Genomic DNA, 19,125 nt, shown 5'->3' with positions numbered 1-19,125 from the left:
TCCTTCCCAGCTAATTTGGTCACTTTTTTCTATATTTTTCCTCTAAATGTTATCTTCAAATCTACAATCTTAATTTGTTTAGTCTGAAACATTTAAAACTGTGACACTTGAAAAACAAGTGAATAGCTAGAGGAATGTTTATATCAGTTGGAGGTAGCAAGGATCATGTGCTAGCCTGTCTGATTAGTCATGGAGAAACATGATAAATAGGAAGACAAAAGTGAAAAGTTATCAGATAGAGTCCTACCTGGACTAACTGCCTGCTTTTAAATCGAAGTTTGAATCAGATTTAGGTATTTCAGATCAAAGGCTCAAAAAGTGAATTTCCCTTTCAATTTTATTCTAGAGTGTATATCTTCTGTTTTTACAGAATTTAACAGTATAGACTCTGGCTATATATGTTCAGCTTTGTGTTTACTTACCTCTTATCACATTTGATTTTAAATACATTTTTCTTAAAACTGCATGTAAAAGTTCTACAGAATTCTGACTTTTTACCAGGTTAACTTACTTCTTCTTTCAAACCCACAAATGTAAACTGTCTAGTAAATACCAGTCATTTTTTTCCAGAATTAAAAAAAAAAAAAAATGCCCCAGTTTTCTTCTTACCAAGACAGGAAGCATTTCCTGGAGATTAATCACTCTTTTGACTTGCAAAATTGGAAACGTTGGGAGAAATTAGTAAAGTAGGTTGTATCATCATACTCTGGATTCAGAATTTTTGGAAATGGTCCTGTTGCTGTTTGGAAGAAAGCAATCATGAGTCAAATTGTGGGTGATCTAAACAAACACTGTCACCTTATAAAAATCGGACTCTAGACCGTGGACCTAGGAGAAGATAGACAGAGAGCAAGCCATTAAGACAACATCGAGCTGAGAAAAGTCAGTGGAAATGAGAAATCTTCCGATTCTGCTGTTGCTATGTGTGACAGTGTGCTCAGCCTATCCTCTGGACAGAGCTGCAAGGGACAAGGAAGACAGCATGGAGCTTGTCCAGGTAATTAAGGGAGACGGTCCTCACATCCCCTGATGGCCCAGTGGGCAAACTCTCTCTGCTTTCTATTTATAAAACTCACACAGAATTGTTGGAACTTACTATGTACGAAGTTCAAGGGCAGAGTTATATAGTGTTGCACATGGAAAGGGTCTCAGTATCACTCATCTGGGCTTCTCTTTTTATATTGGAAGGAACAAAAGCCAGAGATAGTAGGTGTTTTCCTAAGATCAAAACCACCTTAGTAGCAGCATTGTTTAAGATACATGAATAACAAGCGGAGAGTGTACGAAATGTGTCTTATTTTGAAACTTCTGTAGGTATTTTAATCCAATATAAGGTTAGCTGGATATTTTTATTGCTGCTGTCATGTTTAGACACAGATTTTTCTAAGTTTTTTTCTTAAGCCAGCTCCTTATGAGAGGCATAAAGTGGAAAATTAAATAAATTAGCTGAGATAGACAAATATACACAAAGAAGTTTGATTTTGTTTATCTCCTTTAAGTTCCCTAGATACTTACCTTGATTTTCCAGTTCATGGCAATTTTCATTGCTCTGGTAGTAAAATAAGCTGCAGAGATTATTCTGTTACAAAGATAAAGCAAAAGTGAAGAAGGGTCTGTAACTGAAGAATTAAACATGACATTGACTTTTATTTCAGGAAGGTAGAAGACTATTTCAAACAGATTAAATGAGCAACTGCACAAATTTACTGTAAACTACTAAAAATCATAAGAATGACCTAAAACTATACTTATTTTCCATTAGCAATATCTAGAAAACTACTACAATCTTGGAAAGGATACGAAACAGTTTGTTAGAAGAAAGGACAGTAGTCCAGTAGTTAAAAAGATTCAAGAGATGCAGAAGTTTCTGGGGTTGGAGGTGACAGGAAAGCTGGACTCTGACACTCTGGAGGTGATACGCAAGCCCCGATGTGGGATTCCTGATGTCGGCTCCTTCAGCACCTTTCCTGGTACGCCCAAGTGGAGGAAAACTCACCTCACCTATAGGTAATGGGTCCAAAGAGATTTTGACATACTATTGAGATTTTATAAATTACTATCACAGGAGAAATAGTATCTTTATTATTATTATTTTTCATACAGAATTGTGAATTACACAAAGGATTTACCTAGAGATGCTGTTGATTCTGCCATTGAAAAAGCTCTGACAGTCTGGGAGGAGGTGACTCCACTTACATTCTCCAGGATTTATGAAGGAGAAGCTGACATAATGATCATATTTGCAGTTAGAGGTAAAAAAAAAAAAAACGAAACAAAACAGAAACAAGGGGGAAAAAACCCACACAAAATTTTATCTAGTGTTGTTTCATTAGAAAAGATTCCAAAGAGATCCTAATTATTGATCATCCAATAAATTTTTTTCTCTCTCTTAGAACATGGGGACTTTTTGCCTTTCGATGGACCTGGAAAAGTTTTGGCTCATGCGTATCCACCTGGATCAGGGTTTTATGGAGATGCTCACTTTGATGATGATGAACAATGGACAAAGGATACATCAGGTTAGTGATACATCTCTCAGAATGATTTTGGTGAGATTTTTGTTTTAACTTGGAGAAATCTTAATAACTGAGAATATTGAGGAAATGGAGTGTAACAGATTCCCAGTGGAACAAGAATCAGCAGAGGCAGACTGGAGATGGGAGTAATTAGAAATGGCTGGATACTTTGTCTCAAAGACTGATTTCAAGAATGAGCCTTGAAAAACACTTGACTTTCCATTAAGAGTAATCAGTCAATTGACCAATTAACCAAAAAAAAAAAAAAAAAATGGCGAGGGGGCAACAAAGGTACTGTGTGGTTCCAGGAAATAAACGAGTATAATAGCTGACCAAATGAACATAATACACAGCTGACCTGTATTATGTACGTGTATTTAAGGAATAAGTAACTGTTATCTATGATTTCTTAAATAGGGATCAATTTATTCCTTGTTGCTGCCCATGAACTTGGCCATTCCCTGGGCCTCCAACACTCAACCCACCGTGAAGCTTTGATGTACCCAGTCTACGACCCGCTCACAGACCTCTCTCGGTTCCGCCTTTCTCAAGATGATGTCAACGGCATTCAGTTCCTGTACGGTGAGTGATGCTGGAAAATTAGACGTGGTAGCTTTGCAATGATGGTCTTCAGGAAAGCTTCCAAATGCTGCATAAAGCATTTGTAATTTAACTTGAGGCACTTTGAGAACGTGTGGAAAGCATGTACAGTGATAGAAGCATCATATCCTGCTGATGTTTGCATCCTCACCTCTGTCCTCTTTAGGGTCTCCCCCAGTTTCCCCTAATGACCCCGCGGTGCCCACGGAATCGGTGCCTCCTGAAGCCGGGACCCCAGCCGCATGTGATCCTGCCTTGTCCTTCGATGCAATCAGCACACTGAGGGGAGAAATCCTGTTCTTTAAAGGCAGGTCAGTCCAGAAAGCTTTACATTCCCATCTATTCTTCTGATGTATCAATACAATGCTTAGAGAGGAAAACAAATGGAAACTTGATAGAGATTTTTAAACATTTAAAACAAAACAATTTTGCTCTGAGACTTGAAATTATTCTGACGCTCCACTTTCCACATTTTCCTAAAACTGTCAAGTTCATTTTCAAAGACTTAGGATGACTTGATTTTCATCCTGTAACTGTCATTCCCAAATACTAATAAGTAATGGTCACTTTTGAAAAGTCACAAGTAAAACTTTAGAATCTGAATTTTTTCTTTATTTCCTTTAAAAATGATGCCAGGACACTATTACATTTAATCAGTTAATTTAGTCACTGCTGGATAAATATGCACATGATAAAACCGCACAAGTGGAAAGAAAGTTAAAAGAAGTCATCATCACATCACTGATTCAGTTTCTCAGTTCTCCCTATCTCCATCCGTAGTGATGAGTGCTTAAATAGCCTTCCAGAATTATTCTGTGTATATATAAAAATATACTTACATGTACGTGCAGCTACATACACATCTCCCTTTCTTTTTGAAAATATAAATGATGGTGTAATATATATACTGTTTTGCATTAATTGTAGGTGTTTAAAGCTTATAATCAATTGATTACTTTGCATTATAGGATAACTTCCCTTCCACAGAGACATTATTCTGGAATCCTATGCCAATAGGTCCAGTGCAGTCTTCTGGGGAAAAAAATGAAAGATTTTTCCTTAACGGCAGCATACCTGATTTCTGTCTGTCATTGATCCTAGAGGGTGTGGGAATGGAGGAAAATGGGTGAGGAAGGAGAGTGAGGGAAATATGCCAAAAGGTGAAAGACTTTTTCCAATTTTCATTTCTTTTTGCATGTATTTCAGACATTTTTGGCGGAAATCCTTCAGGACATTTGAACCTGAATTTCATTTGATCTCTTCATTCTGGCCATCTCTTCCTTCAGGCATAGATGCCGCATATGAAGTTACTAGCAAAGACACGGTTTTCATTTTTAAAGGTAATTATTATGTAACAATTTCTTTAACTTGCTGAAATAAAGCTTCTCACTGGAAAATTGATTAAGACTTTAATTTTTTCTACAACAAATTTTGTCTGCTTTATTGCTTAAAGGTAACAAAGCTGTAATTGAGACTGGCATTATTTTACTTACATTTTATAGATGATGAGATGAACACAAGAATAGAAATAGCCCAGTTGTAAATTCCCTCATTTGGAATTTACAACTGTGTTCATTCCCTCTGTGTTCATTCATTCAACCTACAAGGTTTTGTTTAATGTCTATTTGAGGCTGCTAAATCTAAAATTCTGGCTTTTTTTTCTACTATGAAAATCAAAGGTGCTAAGAAGTATTTCCAAAACCAAAGACTTCCTTGTTACGGATTCAATGTGATTGGGTTTTGTTTCCCATAAAAACAGGAAATCAGTTCTGGGCCATCAGAGGAAATGAGATGCAAGCAGGTTACCCAAGAGGCATCCATACCCTGGGCCTTCCTTCAACAGTAAGGAAAATAGACGCAGTCTTTTCTGACAAGGACAAGAAGAAAACATACTTCTTTGTAGAGGACAAATACTGGAGGTAAGACTTGCTCATAATGACTTTGTATGATCCTAGTTAGGGAAATTATCTTCTTTCTCTAAGGAAGTCGCCTGCCTTCCTCTTAGACCTTTGTCCCCCACGGGGGGAGCGGCGGGGCTCTAGACAGCTGCGGGGAGTCCCTGCGTGTGCGTTCAGCCCCCCGGTCATGCTCAACCCTTTGCGACCCCATGGACTATAGCCCGCCAGGCCCCCCTGTGCATGATTTCCCAGGCAAGAATACTGGAGTGGGTTGCCATTTCCACCTCCAAGGGATCTTCCTGACCCAGGGATCGAACCTTGTGTCTCCTGAATTGGTAGGAGGATTCTTCACTGCTGAATCATCTGGGAAGCCCCAGTGACAACATATATGGACCATATATGATAGGAAACTCAAAATTTGTGTTTGAAATGAATGACTGAATTCACTTTGTGTTCGCATCTTTGTGATAGAAGGATGATTAAGATTCTTTCTGTCCAGACCTAAGAAACATGGTAGCAAACAGCATCTGCTAGATCAAGATGTTGCCTGTTTCTGGTAGAGAGATAGTTTTAAGAGCCAGGTTTGTACCATTAAAGTCACACATTTCTGTAGCACTAAACATGTCTGACATTTATTTGCAAATCTTGGAAAGTTGACTAGAATTCCACGTTAACCCTGAAATGATTCACCGGTTTTGATAACACGGCCTCTGTGCAGTGCTGAGTTTTGTTTCTTTTACTTGGGGCAGATTTGATGAGAAGAGACAATCCATGGAACCAGGTTTTCCCAAGCAAATAGTGGAAGATTTTCCAGGGGTTGAACCAGAGGTGGATGCTGTTTTTCCAGTATTTGGTAAGAGGACACTCCTTTTGTTGGCAGCGGGGCACTTGAAACATTCTATGGTACCAGAAGAAAGAGGAAAGTTGAAGTATTTAATAACAGTTTTCTTTAACCAGGTTTCTCCTCCCAACCCTAAATTTCAGCTTACAAATTTCATATCAGTTGTATGATTACCTCATAGAATAAGCTGTATAAGAACCCCCTCAAGTGGTGTGGCCAAATTCAACACTGACCAGCTGGCTTCTCCATCCCACTGCTAATTCCCATAGAGAGTTTATCTGTCTTTCCTGAGTAGTCAGTCAGTTGCCAATATTTAACTTTCTATCAGCCCAAAGTTTAAAAAAAAAAAAAAGATTTTTTTTTCCCCCTCAGGGATAGAAGGGTGGAGGGATAGATGATCTTTGTTGAAAGGTAACCTGAACACCAGGATGGCAGAGTCATAAAGGATCATCTGGGTCTGAAAGAGTCCCTGAGATTCTCTGAGGCCAAAGATTCAGGCTTCTTTGTCAGGAAAGGGGAGGAGGAGTATTCGGAAGGAAAAGCATAAAGATACACAGTTTCTGAAGATGCAGAGCATTTTATCTGATTTCAAGCAGAATAACCTAATAACCCAGAGCCTGGTTCTGTTGTCAGAAGGAGCTGGAGTGGGTGCTGTTCCCATCCTTTCCTTGTTGAGTGACCTTGGGCAGGCATCTAAATTTGTCTGAATCTCAACTTCCTCATGTGTAAAATGGAGTTAGATATATGTGCCTCATAGGATTTTTACAGAAAGAAATGAAAATAAGAGTCATGCAAAATGCTTATCATAGTTCCTGGCACATAGTTAATCTCTATTAACACTTTCTACTTTTAGGTATCTGTTATTCTGAGTCTTGTGTGTTGCCAAATTTATCTACTTGAAGAAAACTATCTCATTATTTCCCCTGTCTGCATTTGCAGGATTTTACTATTTCTTCAGTGGATCTTCGCAGTTTGAATTTGACCCAAATGCAAAGAAAGTGACACATGTGTTGAAGAGTAACAGCTGGTTGAACTGTTAGGAGAGATGTTTAGAAGGCACAACATGGGCATTTTACGTTAACCTGATAACTCTTCACCTAAGTCTCCGTGAACTGAAGTGACTCGTGTTCTCCTGTGTGTGCAGTGACGGAGACCGAGAGTGTGAGCTGTGTGTCTTGCCCACTAGCCTCACGTATCAGAGGGCATTCAAATGGGCTGTGCATTTGTACTCTGGTCACTGCATCAGCGTCCCATGGGAACAGGGAACAGGGTTAGCACTCTGCAATAGGCAAGCGACTGTATATAGACTATTTGCTTATTATTTAATAAAGAGAATCTGTCAGCTCCTTTATCGTGTTGGTTGTTTCAGTGAATGCACTTTCCTCATGATCTTGGGTGTATTGTGGACTGATCAGTGGACTGGAAGTACAGGATCAGGGTCTCCACGGCTGGGGCCTCAGAATGGGCTCAACCAGAACTGCAAACAATCTGCCATTTCCCCTCCCCAGGTGCCCTACCAAAGGGATGCTATTTCCACCAACCAGGCATCGTGTGTGTTCCTGACACACCTAAGGAGAAAGATCTAGGGGAGTTGTCACTGTACAGGGCAGGCTCTGAAAAGAGTTGTGAAGCAGAATCCTATAATTAAAGCAAATCACCTAGTTTACACCTATTTTTTTCTGGTGGGGAAATAAACCTGTTCTTTATCTTCTCCTTTTACTTATATATTCCATCAATGGAGTTCCTTTCCCTGCCCAAGTAAATAGTTGTGCTCAGATCGCCTCTATTCACCCATGAAAATACCCCCCTGTATTTTGTATATACCCTCATTTTATATCTGTCCATGTCCCCGTAAGCGCCCATGGACAAATGCTTGTCCTAAAACCGGTTTGCCACTCCTAAGTAATACATGTAGCACAGTATCGGCTACACATAAGAGCTCATTCATGCTATAACTTATTAACTCATTTGAGAATAATTTATTAACAGTATTCCATGTTTCAGGTATTGTGCTAGGCTGTGGGCATGGGAGCCTGAGGAAATGGACACCGTCCCTGCCTCACTGAGATTATAATCCAGCAAGAAAGACTATCTGCAAAGAGTGACAAACAGGGGCGTGCAACTGTAATTTTAGTAAGAATTATAAAGGAGAAACTAGGCTTCTTTGACAGAAAAACAGGAGGAACTCCTCCGAGCTGGGTGGTTTTAGAAGTTTTGGAAAATGGCATTGGAGAAGGTTCTGAAAGAAGACGTGAAAACTAGCTGAGAAGATGGTTTGGACTAAAGCTGTCACAGGGGTGAATCAGATGGGCATATGAATATATATATGATCAACAACAGAACTCTATGATGGCTTAGATATGGAGTTTATTTAACAGACAAAAGTGGCCCAGATAGCTTCGTTGAGCCTACGGGTTGATGGGGGAAGAACTGGAAAGAAGCGGTTTTGTGAAGAAAGGGCAATAGTTAGGAAGAATTGCTCAGTTTTGCTAATTTTTGAATTGTCTGAGAGAATTCCAAGTAATACCATGAAATAAATGAGTTTAGAACTCAGAAGATATAGTGATCATGTTTGGTGATAAATGTTAACTAAACTTACTGTGGTAAACATTTTGCATTGTATTCACATACCAAATCATTATGTTGTACACCTAAAACTAATACAATGCTGTATGTCAATTATCCCTAAATTTTCTTTTTAAAAAAGAGAAAAGATACAAATATGTGGGATTTTTCAGCATTTGATTAGTCTTAGAGTGCAAGAGATACCAAATGAAAGATTTTTATGATGTAATCTTAATAAATAACAATATTTGCCAAGGATTGAACATGTCTTTATTTTAAAAGTTAACTAAACTTATTTGGCTTATTTTTTGATAGATACTATGCAGCCACAGCATGAATTTGAGAGGTAAAAAACATGCAATGAAAAATTAATTTTCCTCGCACATTTATCGTCACTATCTAGTTCCTTTTTTCAGAGGCAACAAACTAGAATTTTAGGAATCCTTTCAGAACTATTTTATACATATACAAGCAATAATATTATCTTTATAAGTTAAAGAGTGTCTGTGTGTGTGTATTAGCCGCCCAGTTGTATCCAAGTCTTTGCTAACCCATGGACCGTAGTCTGCCAGGCTCTTCTGCCCATGGGCTTCTCCAGGCAAGAATACTGTATTGGGTAGCAATTCCCTTCTCCAGGGGATCGTCCCAAACCAGATCTCCTGTATTACAGGCAGATTCTTTACTGTCTGAGCCACCAAGAAGCCCTAAGTTAAAATGGGGCATATAAACTCACACTGCTCTGCCATTTGCTATTTTCACTTACTATAGCCTGTCAACCATTCCACATCCGTACATGCAGAATTTGCTTCACTTTTTCATGACTACACTTTGTGAGATAAATATGTGATTTATTTATTCAGCTTCTTATTGGTCACTAAATTAGTGATTAAATAAATGCATGCATCAAAGAAATAAAATTTAAATATAAAATAATAAAGAATAAAAATATATTTAAAGTAAATAAAACTATTACATTAAATGATAATTAGTGATGTGTAATTTGTTGTTGTCATGAGTATCCAAATGGCCCACATGGTGGAGAATATAAACAATAGTTTCCCTACTCCTCCATCTCTGCTCAGACTTTGAAGGTTAAACTTTTCATCAGATATGCAAGTGTATTCAAGGATATTCATTGTAACATTGGGAAAAATGGTAAATAAATAATAGTAAATAAATCAAATATAATTGTAGGCATCAGTATACTATTTTCAGTATTCAGTGTATCAGTAGGTGATTTTAAATATTTTCCTATTATTCCTATTATTTGATTGGCATGCAAAAATAAAAGCTGCTCTCAGACATTAACTAGTCCAACTGAAAGTCTGACATATATTATTTGTCCTGTTTTGATGCAGAAATAAATACTTTACATACATCACCTCACTTACCTCTTATTTGGGAGGTAGAGATTATTGCATCAGTTTTACAAATCTAAGGATTGCTGCTCAGAGAGGATAAGCCGTATCCTCAAGGTCATGCTGATAATAAATGGCTGAACCAGAGATGTAATCCATCTTGTCTGACACCAAACTTATGTATGATCCCCTCTGCTTCTCCCTACTCTTTGTATTGATATGGACTGACTATATATGTGATGAAAAACAAAAGAGATGGAGCAAATGAAAGACTGGCAGAGGTAATAAGTCAAGAGCTGGAAAAGAGATAAAGAAAGGAACTAGGCTTTTTATAGCTGGCTGGATCAAAAGGGGAGGTTGGAGGACCTAGGCATCGGTATGTAATACAGACTTTGAAAAGTCAAAGGTTTGTAACTTGAGTAATTTCTACAAGTGCTGCTTTATATATTTTTCCATTTAAATAAGGAATATTAACTCAGGTAATAGAATATTTTACATGCATCTAAGGGTACAGGAATATGGCTTGTTTTTAATAAACCGTTCATTCATAATTCAAGAATATTTAATGACTTGTCAATTAGGATTCTGCTGGATAGTAGAAAGGGACAGTGGGAATCTCTCTCATCCATTCATGCACATCACTAATTAGATGATGAGGCATTTGGCTACCTTAAGAGAGTCATAGATTAATCCTAATTGTAGATTAGTGATTTTAAAAAATCACTGCAAAATCTGATACTAGAGGAAAGGGCATGGGTGATTCATAAAAGAGCATTATAGAGGACTCTCACACCTGGGACCACATGTGACACATGAGACCACAGATACATTGTCAAAGGCATGAAAATATTTTATATAGATCTGTTACAGAACATCAAATTGATTTCCCTGACACATTCTGAAGACAATTTAACTTTTAAACGTTTCTGCACATTAACTTGTTTTGAATTTCATTTTCCATGAAGTCCTAACATGTTACCATTTGACTCTGTAGCAAATGAAAATGTCTTTTTCTCAGTGCTTTCAGTCCATGTCAGTTTTGTGGTTAATCAGATTCAAATTACATCCTCATGAGCAAGTAAAAACTTGTGAGGAGAGTCACAACCGCAAGACTACAGATGGCAGAAATCTAGGTCAAAATTCTGACTAAGAAAGGACAGAAGTGCTTCCAACACTTTCGGAGCTCACAATTTGGGGATGATACCGCTGATATGGAAATAAACATAAAAAGCAGACAGGATAGGAGACATTCATTTCTTTCTTTCCTTATTCATTCACTCTTTGGGCAATAGTTACTAAGTACTCACTGTATGCTAAGCACAGTGGTAAAAGCGTGGGTACATTTGGATAAATCAGTGAACAAAACAGATGAAGATTTTGTCTTCTTAAAACTTACATGCATGAGAGAGGCAGAAAAGAAACTACAATTAAGAACTATAAATACACTACATCGTATGTTAGAAGGAGATACATGCTTTGGAAAAAAGAAAAAAAGAGAATGTGGTAAGGGGATTTCAAATGAGGGCTGGGGTGGTGACGAGGTGCACTAGAACGCTACAGTACAGACAACGTGAGCCTCCCTGAGGAAGTGATATCGGAACAAAGATGAAGGAGGCAAGAGAGCTGGCCGGGTGAGCTGGGAGAAAGAGCGGTCCAGACAGAGAGAACAGCCGGGGCGAAGAGGCCCGAGGTCCCCCTGCTCAGTGTTCAAGGGAGATCAAGGGGGCTGCTGGCGGCAGTGAAGTCAGAGGGCGGGGGTGGGAGGGCTGGAAGAGAAAGGCATGGAGATGCGGGTTGAGGCAGGAGCAAGTCCTGTGGGGTCATACGGGTCGGTTTAAAACTTTGGGCTTTGGGTGAAATGGAAGAACCCTAGGAGAGAAGAGGTCAGAAGAGCCTCTGGATACTCTGTTAGATTATTCATAAATCGTACGGAACAAAGATGTAGAAGCACAGAGACCTGTTAGGAATCAATTGCACTGTTTTAATCAACGGAGGATGGTGCCTCCAGCCAGGTGGTTAACAGTGGAAGTGGGGAGATGTTATCTGAGATGTATTTGCAAGTAGAATCAGCAGGATTTAGGGTGTGAAAGTGTGAGGCTGTAAAGTGTGGGAAAAAGAGGAGTTTGGAGGACCTGACTCTTCTAGGACAATGCTGTTGAGCCGCCCTCACTTGAGGTGTGAGCAGGCTGTGGTGTAAAGACCGTAAGTTTAGTCTGGGGCTTGTGTATTTGCGATGTCTATCTTACAACCATACAGTGATGCTGGATTTATGAGTCTGGAGTTTAGGGAAAAGCTCTGGATTGGAAATGTAAATTTGGGAGTCATCAGCACATAGATGGTTTCATTTTTTATTAAAATTTCTTTGTTTTATTTACTTATTTTTAAATTAAAAATTTTAATTAAAAAAATCAACTAATATTTTTGCGGTGCTGGGTCTCTGGTGCTGCACACAGGCTTCCTCTAGTTGAAGCGAGGGGCTGCTCCCCAGTTGTGGTGTGTGGTGGAGCCTCTTGTTACGGTGCGTGGACTCTCGAGTGTGTGGGCTTCAGTGATTATGGCACAGGGGCTTCGTTGCCCTGCGGCATGTGGAATCCTCCCAGGCCAGGGGTCGAGCTTGCAGCAGGCAGATTCTTAACCACTGGGCCACCAGAGAAGTCCCACATAGATGGTTTAAAGATGAGCTTAAAAGTTGAGGAAGAATATAGAAGAGAAGTGGCCTCAAAAAAAAAGAAAAAGGAAAAGAAAAAAAAAGCCCTGGGGCACTCCAATATTGAGTTAAAGAACACATGGACAATAAACTTATATTCCACCACTCTGACTGGAAGCATCAGAGTCATAACGAAACAAAGCAAGGCAGCAAGTGTATCAATCTGCCATTACAGACTGCCTCTTCTTTGCTACTTGTGAGAGTCCAGGTGTGAATGGTTATTTTTATATAAGTGTGTCTGACAGAGAGAGGAGGGTGGGATATGTTGTTGGCATGGACAGTTTGGGGCAAGAATGTGTGAATCCTCCTGGATGATCCAAGGATGAGCAGATGATGAGTGAGGAGGGGTGTTTCAGCAGGTCAAGGGAGGAAATCAGGGAGGAGCCAGTAGAGAGGGCAAAGGATTAAGGTGATGAAATGCAGAATCACACAAGGAAAGGAATATAGATTGGTCACATAGGAAATGGATAGCGAACAAGGAGGTGTCTGGAGAGAATTTTCATCCATAGTCCCAGGGCTGAACCCAGAGAAACTGTAGGAGAGCGTTCATTCTTCCTGATCTAAAGACCAAGAAAGAGCCAGTTAGTCTACCTGAGAAGCAAAACCAAGCTTACCCTTCAAGCAGGAAATGGGTGCTGCTGTGGTCTGACTTATCTCTATCCCATTCATGCCCTGATGAATTCATTCCTTAAACAGATTGCGTGTCTGAGATTGCCAGGCCCTGTGCCAAGAATGAAGATACACGGAGATAAGATTCCTGTTCACATTCTAGTGGAAGAGAAGAACGGGCAGTCAGGAAAACAGATTGGAATATAAGCACTGCTCAGGCCAAGCCCAAAGAGCTGGGGACACACACAGGAACTAAGCCAGTTTGGGGACATCAGGGAAGAATTTCAGAGGAGATACATTTAAGCTGAAACCCACAGGGCAAGCACTTAGTGAATGAAAGGAAGGAAAGAGGATATCCCCACCAGACAAAAGGTATAAGATGTGTCAAGATCTGAAGGGGAGCGGCCTTGGCTTTTTATCTCATTCAACTCCTTAGCAAGGCCTCCAAGTCCCTCACAGTTTCAGCCCTGCTTGCGTCTGTATGCCAGCTCCCATGCCCACCCTAGTGCCGGACTCCAGCCACGGAGCCACTCGAGGTCTCCTCTACGCGCCAAGCTCTCTGTCCCGTCCAGCCTTTACGTTCAGCCCTTGTGTTTGCCATACCCTCTGTCTGGCATATTGTGGAAGTCTGCCCTGTTCATTTCCCTTCTCTGCACATACCCTCCTAAGGTCCCAATAGGTGTGGCTGGGCTAAGCAGCACCTAAGTACCTGCAGCCCCACAGTCATGCAAAAGTCTGATTGGATTACAGAACGACACAAGGATAAGGTAGAGACTATGAGGTGCTCTCTCCCAGAGTCAGAAACAACCCAAAATACCCGGTCAGACCATACCGTGGACAGAATCTATAAGATCACCTAGGGTGGGAACCCGACTCAGGGCTGTGGTGTGTCAAAATCCTGCACATACTATTCTCATGGGTCTACAGAAAGAGACAAGAACAGTGACCCTGCAGGCTAAAGCTGAGAACACGAGGGAGAGAGAGGCTCAGAGGGGAGATGGAGACGGAGCCTGTAACTGTCCCATTTCTCAGGAAGCCGTTCTGAGATTGGAGTTCATGAGATTCTTCCAGTTCCTTATAAGTCCACTGTAATCATCCCAGTGAAATGATTCCTGGCTTAGACGTAAGTTGGGAGTGGATTGGCGAGCCACAGGCTTTCAAAGTGTATGTGAGGTTTGCTGCGGGGTCCCAGCAGGGCAGAGGAAAATGCCATATCGGGGCGCAGCCAGCAGTTTATGAAAAGAGGAGAAAGAGCAGCCGGTTCATCTGCTATCAGTGTTGAACTGTCTCCTGAAACCTCAATGCAGGGCCTCCTTGACAGCAAAATTTTAGGGGCTTGGGATGAAAAGTAAGGTGTCTGAAGCTGTCGGTTATGCCTTGTCATCTAAATTCTACAAGGAAAGGGATATATTACAGTCCAGGTTTCCTTACTGAAAATTAAAAAAAAAAAAAAGTAAATAGCTGTTGCCAGAAGTCCTTATAGTCTGAATTCATATTCAGATTATGAAAATGTGTCTGGAAATTAATCATCCACTTGGCTGAACTGTATCCGTTCCTCACTCTGCTAACAGTAATGGCAGGGTTCTGAGTGATGGGAAGTGGGCTGGAGAAATCTGTTGAGAAATCTGGTGGAGGAGCTGAAGGGATGCGACTCCCTGCCCAACACATCCCTTCAAACCACTTCTTGCTATTGGGTTCTATATGATTCCTCTGAGTCTTTAAAATTAACTTCACTTGAATTCAGTTTCAATCAGATGGTTCCCGAGGAAAACACACATACCGTCCTCTCAGCTGACTTGCTCTTGAAAAGCAATGCTTACTTCTGGATGTGAAGAGCCAGCAGGAGCCTGTCAGGTCAAGTGTGAAGAGGAAGGGTCAGGATCAGGACCATGTGGAAGGGTGATGATATGAGGGAACATGTCATAGCTGGGGACTAAAGAGAAGAAGGTTTTATTTCTGAACTAAATTATAGAGAGATGAATATTAAGTATTCAACAGCTGGGCCACCAGGGAAGCCCAATTATGTATTTAAGAACATTAAATTTTAAAAAAATCCATTACATGTTATTTAATAAATGTGACAACTGAGAAAGTGCTCCCCAAAGCATATGAATTAACTCAGTGAATAATTCAGCAATAAATCTATTTCAGAAATAGGCTATAAACAATAAATTATACTACTAACTTACTCAGCTGACGAGCATTACCTCTTGCACACGAAGAAAATTTCTTAAGCAAATCTGAAGTTAATTAAAAGTGCTTCAGAGAGAAGCAAAGAATGTTGTTGCTGTTCAGTTGCTAAGTCATGTCTGGCTCTTTGCAACCCCGTGGACTGTAGCATGCCAGGCTCCTCTGTCCTCCACTGTTTCCTGGAGTTTGCTTAAACTCATGTGCATTGAGTCAGTTATGCTATCTAACCACACCACCCTCTGCTTCCCTCTTCTCCTTTTACCCGCAGTCCTTTCCAGCATCAAGGTCTCTTTCAGTGAGTTGCCTCTTCTCATCAGGTGGCCAGAATATTCCACCTGGGGTGCTGGAGAAGACTCCTGAGGGTCCCTTGGACTGCAAGGAGATCAATCCAGTCAGTCCTAAAGGAAACCAGTCCTGAATATTCATGGAAGGATTGAAGCTGAAACTTCAATATTTTGGCCACCTGATGCAAAGAAGCAAAGAACACAGAGAGATTAAAAAAAAACCCTGGCCTTCCCAGCTTTTACTGAAAGAGATTGAAGATCCACTTAAGTCATTTAATCCTTGAAAGTGAAAGCGTTAGTTGCTCAGTTGTGTCTGACTCTTTGCGACCCCATGGACTGTAGCCCACCTGGCTCCTCTGCCCATGGACTTCTCCAGGCAAGAATATTGGGGTGGGTTGCCATGTCCTTCTCCAGGGGATCTTCCCAGCCCAGGGATCAAACCTGGCTCTCCCATATTGCAGGCAGATTCTTAACTGTCTCAGCCAACAGGGAGGCCCTTAATCCGATTCTCACTAGAAAAAAAAAGATGCTTTGGGGGAAAATTCCACTCTGGGGTTTGGTCCTGGTAAGTGTCAGGCCATAGAGTAACAGCTGATTCTTCATATAACCATCTCTATCAGCGAGAGTGCCTCAGCACGATTAAGAGGAAGCTGTTTCACTTTCCTAAGACAAAACTAAAGGTGAGTGTTTACGATACCTGACTTCCTGGCCATGATTTAAACCACTAAGAAATTTTCCACCTTGACATTTACTCTTCGAATCACATTTAGCTTATGGCACTGAAGGTGATGATGATGATGTGACCCTTTATAACACGACTGCTTCCTGAGCAAGTTTCCAAAAGTAATAAAGGAGGTAACTCACTGTGCTGGCTTCCATGGTGCAGTTAACCAAAAGTTAAATTCCCTCATTGCATGATAAGACTTTCCTCAAGACTTGAATTTAATTTATGTTATAGGAAATTACTTACTATCAATATCTAGCATATTGATACATTCTTGTCAGGACTCATAGTTCTAATAGTTCTGATAGCTTTGCTTCCAATGAATTAAAGCAAATAAAATTTGGGGGCATGATTTCCTCATCTCAATGTAAGAGGGTTTAGGTATGTGATTTGGAGTGTCTTTCTAGTCTAAGAGGAATTAATACTCATTGAGCAGCTATTATGACAGCCTGATACATCCTGCATTTGAGGAATTCACTATCCTCCACGCTGCTGTGGTGTATCTTAATATCACTATTTTCATTTTATATGTGAGAAAATGAAATACCATAGAGGTTAAAGCTTAGTGGTCTAAGTTGTTGCAAAACTCTAATTGAGTTTTGAATCCAAATCTTCCTTTTACACAAAAATCCGAATGCTGTTTTGGTTTATATTGTTTCTGTGTACATCTAGTACCTATACATTTGCAATTAAGCTGTCTAGTGTATCAAGCAATAAGAGCACATCAAATTTTTATGTACGTATATAATCTTGGTTAATATTCTAAGGACAAGTTTGCCTTTTTATTTCAAGAAAATACTTATCCAGAAAATGAATCTGGATATATTTCTAAATCCAGAAAATGAATTTCGTGTCTATGAACCCCTAGTATTTATCTTGTATTGTTATGTAATACCCGATCACAGGGACAGTCTTAAAGGGCAGGAAGTGAAAAAATTTTAATATGTAATCCTTCAATTTAAAAGGTACATATCAGTTCAATTATATTGTAAACAAATGGGCTAGGCATTATTATTTCCTTTTTGCAGTTGACAACATCAAAGATTGCTCAGCTGTGATTCAAACCTATGTCATTTGATTAAAAATTCTGAGCTTTTCCTGCCACACCCTTTGCAAAGTACTTGAAAGAAAATTACCTCCCCATATGTAAGGTAACTATCTTCACTCACTACAATTAGAAAACCACTGTTTTGTGCATAAAGCTCAGATAGTTCTAACAGAATGTGCATTGGCTTCTAGACAGCTCTGGGCTTAAATCTCCACTCTGCCACCTCCTGGTGCCTTGGAGAAGATAATGTCTGAGTTTCAATTTTTGCTCACCTACACCATGGAAGTCTCCAGCTCTAAAGGATCCAGACTCCGGAGGTCCACCTCCTGGTAACCCCAGTAGCTTCTGAGGAGTGGGAAATGGAGTGTGGATATTTATTCCTGATGGGAACTGCCCAAATGTCCCATTTTCCAGTTTAAAGAAATTGCTCCTTTCTCTTATGCTTCACTCAAACCTTTTCCCTCTCCCTCTTAGTTGAAGACAACTGACATAGCCTTCTCAAATGATCTTAGGTTTTCCCGAGTTAGAAAGAGATACTGCCTTCAATCAAGTAGTGTTTGATTGTAGTCCTGAAGGCACATCTAAGGTTAGGGTACGGAGAATTCTTGGCAAGATCAGGGGGAACTATAGAACAGAAAATGCAATTTTACATCTCAACATACTATCTCATGACATATACTGTCTATAGAAATATACGTTCACATTCTTTTGTAGGAACTGTGTTAAGTATATTTGTTTATGTATGTATTGTACTACTGGAGCTTCCCAGGTGGTGCTAGTGGTAAAGATCCCACCTGCCAATGCAGGTGACATAACAGATGAGAGTTCAATCCCTGGGCCAGGAAGATCCCCTGCAGGAGGAAATGGCCACCCGTTCCAGTGGGCTGTGCCAGGCCCAGGCCTCCCACAGAATCTGACTGGAATTGACGGGCTATGGATGTGCCTATCTCTGTACTTTACACATATACCCCAGTGTTCATTGCAGCACTACTTACAATAGCTTGGACATGGAAGCAACCTGGATGTCCATCGACAGATGAATGGATAAGGAAGTTATGGAACATGTACACAATGGAATATTACTCAGCTAGAAAAAGGGATGCATTTGAATCAGTTCCAAAAAGGTGGATAAAACTGGAGTCTATTATACAAGTCAGTCAGAAAGAGAAACACAAATACTTTATGTTGAATTTAGTTGGCAGAAGACAAATAATAATAAAAACAATAAAGCTAACTCTTCCTTAACACTTTCTGTGCCAGAAAATATTCTAGTTGTATATGATTTATTTAGTAGAAGAAGGAAGAGAGAAAGAAAAAAAGGAAGAAACAAAGAAATAAAAAGAATCATAACTAATACATACTTATATTTTGGTGTACAAACGGTTTGAGAGCCATCATTTCCATCAGCTCCCAGGGCCCAGCAGAAGACCCTCCAAGGAGGGCTTACTGAAAGATACTCCAGCCTACTGTCCAACCACACAGCTCCCTTAAATCCCTATCCACTTACCTCTCCAACAAGGCCAACAGAAGTTCCTAATGCCAACATGACAATATCTGTTACCAGTACTAAAACGTACTGAAACTAAAAGAGGCATGCTTACACGAGAAGCAAAAGGAGACTTTGATTTAATTTGTTTCAGCCATTAATAGATTTCTGGATAAAGTGACTGGAAAGTACACACTTGTATTTTGAATTTTACTTTTTCTGTTGTCTTCCGTAAAAAATTTGAAGACATGTGCCTATATAAATGCTCATTGGTATAATATAAATTACACCTAAGATTT

At 39.9% G+C, this 19,125-nt stretch overlaps 1 protein-coding gene across 2 annotated transcripts; it reads left to right on the top strand.

The window, feature by feature from the left end:
- The first annotated feature begins 731 nt into the window (after positions 1-731).
- LOC110141478 (stromelysin-1-like) lies at positions 732-7,204 on the top strand. Of its 2 annotated transcripts, XM_020900369.2 has the most exons (10): positions 732-997; positions 1,763-2,007; positions 2,104-2,252; positions 2,394-2,519; positions 2,934-3,098; positions 3,283-3,427; positions 4,323-4,456; positions 4,876-5,035; positions 5,764-5,867; positions 6,795-7,204. In XM_020900369.2, exons 1-10 carry the CDS (start codon positions 893-895, stop codon positions 6,893-6,895), a joined length of 1,434 nt encoding a protein of 477 aa, XP_020756028.2. In that variant the 5' UTR covers positions 732-892; the 3' UTR covers positions 6,896-7,204. The 2 variants fall into 2 exon arrangements, with proteins under 2 accessions (XP_020756028.2, XP_070328983.1); XM_070472882.1 differs by lacking the exon at positions 732-997 and having other exon boundaries at positions 1,776-2,007.
- The last annotated feature ends 11,921 nt before the right edge of the window (positions 7,205-19,125 follow it).

Source organism: Odocoileus virginianus, chromosome 10 (genome assembly GCF_023699985.2).
Source record: "Odocoileus virginianus isolate 20LAN1187 ecotype Illinois chromosome 10, Ovbor_1.2, whole genome shotgun sequence".
Lineage (NCBI taxonomy): Eukaryota > Metazoa > Chordata > Mammalia > Artiodactyla > Cervidae > Odocoileus > Odocoileus virginianus.
This window is presented reverse-complemented; position numbering and strand designations above follow the sequence as displayed.

What these genes read in the sequence shown, in the direction of transcription:
- LOC110141478 (XM_020900369.2), top strand. Translation starts at nt 893, where the DNA reads ATGAGAAATCTTCCGATTCTGCTGTTGCTATGTGTGACAGTGTGCTCA. An exon ending in AAAACTCACCTCACCTATAG is followed by an intron (nt 2,008 to 2,103) that starts GTAATGGGTCCA and finishes TTTTTCATACAG; the next exon opens with AATTGTGAATTACACAAAGG. An exon ending in ATGGACAAAGGATACATCAG is followed by an intron (nt 2,520 to 2,933) that starts GTTAGTGATACA and finishes TTTCTTAAATAG; the next exon opens with GGATCAATTTATTCCTTGTT.